The sequence below is a fragment of the Pinus tabuliformis genome, chromosome 8, assembly GCF_031772625.1.
Source record: "Pinus tabuliformis cultivar Carrire ecotype Pingquan chromosome 8, CPIR1, whole genome shotgun sequence".
Classification (NCBI taxonomy): Eukaryota; Viridiplantae; Streptophyta; class Pinopsida; order Pinales; family Pinaceae; genus Pinus; species Pinus tabuliformis.
In genome coordinates this window covers 1,071,098,773-1,071,107,684 of record NC_142294.1, presented here as the reverse complement: position 1 = coordinate 1,071,107,684, position 8,912 = coordinate 1,071,098,773, and the positions used below count along the sequence as shown (strand labels likewise).

The 8,912-nt window shown below is 34.1% G+C and overlaps 1 protein-coding gene across 1 annotated transcript; it reads right to left on the bottom strand.

Moving 5' to 3' along the window:
• Positions 1 to 6,660: 6,660 nt before the first annotated feature.
• LOC149239037 (peroxidase A2-like) lies at positions 6,661 to 8,493 on the bottom strand. The gene is made up of 4 exons (XM_089373306.1): positions 8,212 to 8,493; positions 7,947 to 8,138; positions 7,466 to 7,631; positions 6,661 to 7,321 (listed from the first exon to the last, which is right to left on the bottom strand). Exons 1-4 carry the CDS (start codon positions 8,410 to 8,412, stop codon positions 6,906 to 6,908), a joined length of 975 nt encoding a protein of 324 aa, XP_089229432.1. The 5' UTR covers positions 8,413 to 8,493; the 3' UTR covers positions 6,661 to 6,905.
• Positions 8,494 to 8,912: the final 419 nt, after the last annotated feature.

The window sequence follows — 8,912 nt, the reverse complement described above, 5'->3', positions numbered from 1 at the left end:
TGACTTCAAATATATGAATAGAATGCCCCTGCTGCCGAATATGGATAAGAGACATCAAATTTTGCTGATACTGTGGAATATAAAGTATATCCTGTAGAACATAATCTGCAAAATTCGATATCTTCAAATGAATAGACTCAATGCCAAATGGTTTAATTTGAGACTTGTCAGCAAAGTAAATAATACCATCAATATCGTCACTGAAAGTTTCAAAAAATCTCTCCTAAATGTCATGTGAAAAGTGGCTCTTGAATCCAAAATCCAAGTATCTTGCCATGAAGAAAATGCAGTGATGAAAACATCATTCATATTAAAATTGCAGTGAGCCACAATGTAATGTGCAGACTCTAATGATTTTCCCTTATCTGGTGGTAGTTGATCTTTATTTAATTGTTCTCTCCTTTCACTGACTTTCTCCCAAGGGATTTTACAGTTAGTAGAAGTATGACCAATTTTACCACAACTAAAATATTTGATAGCTAGTCTATCATTAAAATTCCTTTGTTGTGTATCATTTTGTTGTCTATCTCCCTGATTATTCTTTCCCCCCCTGCCTCTATAATTTCTTTTACCATGACCTCTACTACTTTTATCACCTCTAGAAGTTTCGGCATGAGACTTATGATCCTTTTGTGCAAGGCACAAAGTTTCTACATTAGAGTTAGGTGGAGTGTCTTTCTTCCCAAAGAATTTTTCTCTCTCAGCTATTTTTGTTACTAGTTTATCAAATGTAATGTCTTTTAGCTACCCACTAGCTTGAAGTGATTCCAAATAATTTGAATAAACAGGGTGAACGAATTTTATAAAAGCTGTAAGTTGCATATCTAATTTAATTCCAGTGGCTTCTATATCATGAAAAATGTCTTTTATTTCAGAGGCACTCTTCAAAGGATCATTATCCTTCATCTCCAAATTAAACAAATTTACAATAACTGAATAATTTTGAGTTCTGAGTATGAATCAGAAAATTCTTTCAACTTATTTAGTGCTTCGAATTTAGTACCACAAGAAATGATATATCTGCTTACCTCTTCTGTCATGGATGCAGTTATTAATGCATATGCCTTGTTGTCCTTTGTCTCCCAAATTGCATGCTGCTTCTCATTATCAGGCAGCTCTGGTGCAATTTATTTTCCATCACTATCCTTCTTGCCTTGACAAACTTCCCACAAATCGTTAAAAACAAGGGCACTTTTAAGCTTTCTAAACCACTCTTGATAATTTTCCTTTCCATTAAGAACAACTCCAACTATGGAAACTATTGAAGTCATAATTGTTATGTAGCGAAATATTCTTCAAATCCTTTCAAATTCAAAATATATGCAATACTTCTGAAAAGATATAAATTTGTTTCTCCTCTTCTTTTAACAAAGTTGGCTTTATGGTTTAGTTGTAAGTTTCAAAAATAGCCTAGCAAAGAGCTAGGTTCAAATCTTATTAGCCTCCATTCAAACTTTGTATCCTTTTTAGTAATTTTTTTTTTGTATTATTCATAAATGTTTCTGTAAAAAACTTGTATCATTCAAAAAAATTCTTTCGGCAAAAAAAAAAAAAAAAAAACATGTATTCTTGAGAAAGCTTTGTGTAAAAAACTTGTATCATTCAAACTTTGTATCCTTCACACATCTCAAGTTTACAGTTAATATATCTTATTATCCTTCATAAATTTTACTGTCATTAAGCTCATGTTTACTGTGGTAAATCTTTGTGTAAAAAACTTGTATCATTCAAACTTTGTATCCTCCAAACATCTCCCGTTTGTAGTTAATATATCTTATTATCCTTCATAGATTTTACTGTCATTAAACTCATGTTTACTGTGATAAATGCAAACACTGTGATTAAACCCTTCTTTATTGCAGTAAATGTAAAAAATTTATGCCACTCAATTTCTCCAATCTTCTTTCATTATGGCTGAAATATATGAAACTTATTCAAACTTACAAAGAGTCAATAGTTTGGGCATCCCACTGTATTGCTCCACTTGATAAAAATTCTCTTGCACTTTATCTTCATAGTATTCAGGCTCCGCATCTCCTTTACCATAGACTTCAAATACATGGAGTTTAGGAAAAACTCAACCAGGGCTCTGATACCACTGTACAAGCCCAAATAAACTCCACAATAAAAGAACACAATGAAAGAGCACAAGGAAAGAGCATCATATTATTGATAAAATTACTTATTTATACATATGCAATCTAGGTATGAGACAGTTGTGTCTCGGTAACTTATTAACCGTAAAAATGGAATGTAAAACTAATTACATATTATACAATATACAATAACAACCCCGAAAGATTAGTTAACACTAAGAGGAAGTGATTTTCATCCTCGATGTTCATATTCTCATAGAGATGGCAGATCCTTTCCGTCCATCATCATAATTATAATAGTAACATTATAATTTTAAAAGTCGTGACTAAATTAAATTAAATATTAAATTAGTCTTTTTAATTAAAAATATTATTATAAATATTTGAAAAGTATACCAATACATAAATTAAAATTTTTTAAATTAGAAATAATTATTATTTATATGTATATTAATTTTATATAGATAGAATTTAGAAACAATATTAATTATAAATGTTTCTACTTATTGTTTCTCAATTTATATTAGGTTTATATTTACAAATATAGATAATAAATATATTATGTGTATTTGGTTATTCAACTTTTAACTTGTTTCTTATTAGTATGTTTTCAATCATGTGATTTTATTTTACATGGTTATGAATTTGTTATCCGCCACAATTTATCATAAAAACAAGCCAACAACCTAATCACAATTCCTATCTAATTTTATGCTTTTAAGCAATAAAACAAAATAAAACTTAGTAGGGTAATTCTATTTTGTTTATGTCACATATAATGATTATTAAGTTAATATCAATGTGATATATATAAAGATTGACAATCACCCAAAATACCAATGTATGATATACAATTTTATTTTTGAGTATATAATATTCAATAATCTCACTCAAATTAACCTTTATATATAAAAGGATTGATAATTACTAGAAAAAATGAATATATTATTTTATTGGTTATATTAAAATTCTCTGTATGTGGTTATATATATGAAAATATCCACCATTAAAGAAAAAGTTAAAATATTCTATATATATATATATATATAGATATATATATATATATATATAGATATATATATATATATATATATATATAATTTTAAATTTTATTAAAAATAAAATATAAAAATTATATATATATATATATATATAATTTTGTTATATCTCATTTTAAATTTATTAATTTTTATATTTTCTAAATCATTATATCAAATTATTTATCAATTATTTGATATAATTGATGTCAAATTAAATAATATTACAAAATTTATTATTTATTATTATTATTATTATTAGATTCAAAGATAGTTATTAAATGGTTTAACTATATAGCTAAATATCATATACACACTCAGTCCTATTTTAGAAGAGATCTATCTATTAAAATAATCATTTGATGAAATCTTTGTTTGCCACATTTACCAGGAAAGATATGTGGTTGCCGATGCTTTGTTTAAGGAGGGTGCTTCATAGGTTATAGACAGATGGAATAGGAGCGTATTAATGATCAGGAGCATGAATTCTATCACTAACCCTTCGTAGAGGGATCTCTTGCAGAGAAATAAACAATCTTTATCAATATTTGTGTTAAAAATATGCATGATATAAATGCTAAATGCTCAACACAACTCAATTGTTTCGTGTTAAGGTTGTTATTATATCTTTTCACTATATATTTATCTTAGATGACATTTGGTGGATGTATATATGGGAACAATAGTCCAAACACAAATAAGGTTTTTTTTATCCATATGTGGTTGGATTTTTCATGGGTGAGACACATTCAGAATGTAATTTTCACATTTAATGAAAGTTGTGTTTTTTTATTCGGAGGATATATATATATATATATATATATATATATATATATATATATATATATATATATATATATAGATATATATATGTGGGTGGCAGGAGTGGGGGTAATTTTTGTCTGAGAAAAAGGAAGAACATAGCTATGCTTGGGTTTATGTTACACTTCCAACAATGTTGTTAAATCCTATGCCTTGTATCAGGGTTTAAGGCAAATTATGAATCTGGAAATTCAAGAAGTGATATTTTTGGTAATTCCTTGAATATAATTCACTATTTATACTCAATATCTCTCCCCTCTTTCTTTTTGTAAGTTATAAGCCTTTGTATTACACTTGTACAAAAATTACATGATAGAGCTATAAGGCCCAACAAAAACCAACCATATTTAGAGGCCATGAGTATGAGAGTCAATAAAGAAAAAACATAGGAGGAACTATTTGCCCAAAAACGAGAAACCAAATTTCCTCTTAGCAATTTATGCATCATTGGATACAAAATCAGAAGGAAAGGAACCTAAAAGGCACTGAGACACTATGTGGCAGCCGCATAGAAAACTACTTTGAGAGTTATTCTTTGCCCAACTAACACTTTAGAGGATCTTCCGAGACCACTGGGTAGGGCTTGTAATAATCTTCCTCATTAGGAAGGTGGTGCCCCACATAAACAAGTTGATAAGAGGTTTTTGGTTGCACAATTTACTTAATCGATGGTGTGATATTGTGGCTGCTGGTGTGGCTACCCTTAATTCTTGAGGGACCCAAGTTAGATGGGGTGGCCTTCAAGTCTCTGTGAGGATGTTTACACTTGGTTGATAGAATGTGGAGCGTAACGTGGTGTACGAAGGTCTAGGCTCGAGAGTGTGAGGGAGATTCATCCAATGTGTTAGTTGAAGGAGAAGAGGATCCCTAGAGATGCATGCCCATGAGGCCAATGATTCTTCAAGTTGCAACTTTGGCATGGTGCGAGTTGAAATCTATATCTAAAACATTTCCTTCAATTAGAACATTCACGTCCTCCTAGTCTCTAAAGTGTCAGTCGAGAAGATTGTGTGATCTGAAAGTGGGTCTCTAAAGGCTTCTTGTTTAACTTACAAGAACCTCTCCCACTTCCAAAGCTTAAATATTCCCAAGTCTTTATGATTAACCACTTGCGGAATTAATAAGTGCTTGAACATATAGGTGTATGTTTATGTTTGTTTTAAAATTGTTTATGTGTAGTAAATTGATCTGCTTAAGCTGATATAAAGCATATAACAGTGAAACAATGTAGCAAATGAGCATCACACATAAGACAACAAGTTTACTATGGAGTTCACCCAAAACTCTTGGGCTACGTCTCCTTGAGCTCTAGTCAACTCGACAAGGCTCTCTGGGATTATGGCAATAGTTCTTTTATAAGCTCCACACTCAACTACACTGGTTTACACAGGACTCAGTGGGCTTAGAACACCATCTTATCCTTGGCTCTGAAGCTCTCGACTTTCTAGCTCTGCCCTCTGGCTCTGGCTCTTGGCTCTGGCCCTAGCTTTGGCTCTTGGCTATGGCTCGTGGCTCTGGCTCATGGCTCTGGCTCTTGGCTCTCAACTCTGGCTTCTCTGAGCTCTCTCTTGACCTCTGCGTGCATCAATGGTTCGCTTGACCTCCAAGCGACTCCCTCAGCTGCTCTGCGCATTAGCTTTTGCTCTCTCTGCTCTCTCTTCTTTCTCAATTGAGCTCTTTGCCTCCTTTGAGGTACTTTTCTGGCTTTTCGGCTACCCTAGCCGTTTCTCTGCGTATCATCATCTCTTTGCGCCTCTGCGGCTTCCCTGCTCCTTGTCAGTTCGACTGGCCATCTGGCTCTGTGGCTCTGTGGCTTCAAAATGCATCATTGCTGGTAAAAATGCTTGCTTGCAGCGTGGCATGATGATCTGGAGCGGTTACAGAGGTTTCAAAGATTTTCCTTAGGTAAAACCCGAAATTAGAGAAAATCCATTACATAGAGGTTTTCTTGGAAAATACACTATCGGGCGTGAATTCCAGATGTGAAATTCCATTAAATCACCCCTAAAAACCCTATCGGGTCCACCATTAGGCAGCATATCGCATCGCGTAGGCATATTGGGCAAAATCCCAAATACACGGGAAATACATTGAAAAACCCGTTAAAATGCCTTCTATCGAACTTCAAATATTATCGCATCTACCCTAATATCGCATCGGGTCCACCTTTGGCTGCTATCACAATCCCCACCGTTGATCTGCGGGATCTCCGATCTAACGGTCAATATCCATTATATATATTTTTGTAAATTTTAGCAAACAACATCTTATATATCAATTTAGTGTCCATCATCATCATCATCATCATCCATTATATATATTTTTGTAAGTTTTAGCAAACAACATCTTATATATCAATTTAGTGTCCATCATCATCATCATCATCATCATCATCATCATCATCATCATCATCATCATCATCATCATCATCATCATCATCATCATCATCATCATCAATTCTTCCTATATAGTTATCCATAATGAATTTATTAAATTAAAACATTATTAAATTAAAATTATTTCTTACTCAAGGAAAAAAAAACACCGCCAAATTACCAAGAAACATGGACATTCCAATCTTTATAGTGGAGGAAAACCAATTATCCTTGTGCCCAGATAAAGCAGGTAAACCATGGTGAATCGTTTTGTGCCCAGATAAAGCAGGTAAAGCATGGTGAATCGTTCAGAGTCCACAGCGCTTGTGATTTGCTATATTTAAAGCTCCCTTAATTGCAGAAAAGCATGGAAAACATAAAAGCGGTGTTTAATACATACATTTCTGGTAACGCTAACACAGATGAACTTACAACCTTTCCCTTCGTAAGGCCTTATTAATTGAATTCGTTCACGATGGCGGCTGTTCACGATAATCGATATCATAAGATACTTATTTCTTCACAATATTGGTTGCACTTATTTCAATTTGGTAGAATTGATATTTCGGCGGAGTCTAACCATTAATCTTCCCGCAATTCAGGCGGATTTCTCCGCTTGTTCCCGTCAGAGGACTTATGTTCCCCATGTTGATCATCGAGTTGGAAAAGTTGGAGAAGAAATCGGATTGACTACTCGTATAATCATTGACAGTAGAGATGGTACTTGCTCCCGATGTGGAAAGCAATTCTTGATCCGACTGAAGGAGACCCATCTCATTCTGCAGATTTGCAAAGTAGTTGTTGTCGAACGTATCTGGAGTCCCTGGATCCAGTGACGTTAACGTATTCGCGTTTCCATTCTGCGGGCACGTGCTTTGCAAGGTGGATAGATAGGAGGAATTCAGTGTCGGATCCGGACTGCCCGTTCCGCTGAAATTGTAGAGTCTACCGCTGAACACTGTGCACCGAGCTCGCCCAATTGTATGTCCCCCTGGTACATCCAACAAAACCCAAATTCATACAATATACAAAATCGAAACTATACTCATGAACACACTATGTACTTGTAGCTCTGTTAGTTTAGCAGAGGTTTTACTAAAGAAAATGATGAATAAGGAAAAGCTTTTATATATACCTGACAAAGCAACGACATCCGTAACAGAAAGCCCAACATTCTGGAACTTTGTTATGATTGTCGACAGCGAATCGTTAAATGCAGGGAGGGCTGTGTTGGGAAGAGTTGCATTGGCGGTCGTGCTATCTCGTCTCCCTAACAGTGGAGTCCATGACGGACCACCAGACTGTGGTTGCACCCAGGGTTATATATTTGTTATTTTTTAACAAAAATATTATCTATAAAAGATGTGTCTCCATTTCTTTAATTAATAAATTCAATTCATTTATGCTATTCTAAAATATGGACCACGAAGAACACAGCTTATCTTTTTAATCACAGTTTTTCTTAGATAAGTCAACATATTTTCGAATCTGTCGAACCAGAATAAATGTGAAAGAAAAATAATTTTTTTAGACCATTCTAATAACGCATTCGATTCCAAAATATTTCTGATAATCAAATAACCCAACATACACGGGAATGCAATTAGACTACAAACCAGTGAGACGGACTGCTGCGCGGCTATAGCGAGTATGTCAGCACACGATACTGTTGCGTTGCACGCGTTTTCTACTGCCGTTTTAATGTCGTCCACAACGCCGAAGCCCCGGATAGAATTGACGTTAGGGCCTGCCGTCTGCTCCCCTTTGAAATTTGCAGTGTCATTTAAAAGAACCGATCCATCGCAGCCCTGTGAGTAATACATGATCAGCTTAGACTGAATTCTATTCATGCAAAATGGACTAAGTGATGTGCATACTTACATTGACAAAGCAGTCGTGAAAATGTAAACGGAGGAGAGAGGCCGCTATCCTTGTATCTGTCTGCAGAGCTTGCTGGATTACCTGCCCCACTATGCTACTAACGTTGGGACATGTACTCTGGTAAAAAGTGGGGCTCAGCTGCCCATTGGCACATCCAATGAATGCAAGAATGCATAATATAACAAAAAATGCAGATGCCATAGTTGCAGAATCCACACAATTATGCGAGATGCTCCTAAGGGTGGACTCTGGTACTACTTCTGTCGAAGCAGGAATGCAGGAGGGTTCATTTATAGGGCGCTTGCGGTATGAATTTTAATAGCTTTTATTATTATTATTATGAGGGCCTTGTAAATTCGAACTCTGTCAGGTACCATGGGCATTGTAAAAATGCCTGTACCATAGAAACATTTCTGGTCTCCCCTCATAATCTCTTATTAATTTTTACATTTACTCATCCCATCCACATCTAGTGACAGAATTTTATATTTACTATATCCCATCCTTGATATAGCAGTCCATCCATATTTGTGTAAAGATTGTAAAAGCATTTCACATTTTTGATTGGTTAGAGAGATTACTGGCGAGGAGAGGATGTGGACTAGGATTGTCAGCTAAAATTTCCTATCCTGTTTTTATATAAATCCTATTGTGATATATATCAATTATATAAATATTATTCAAATATTTAATGTACTTAA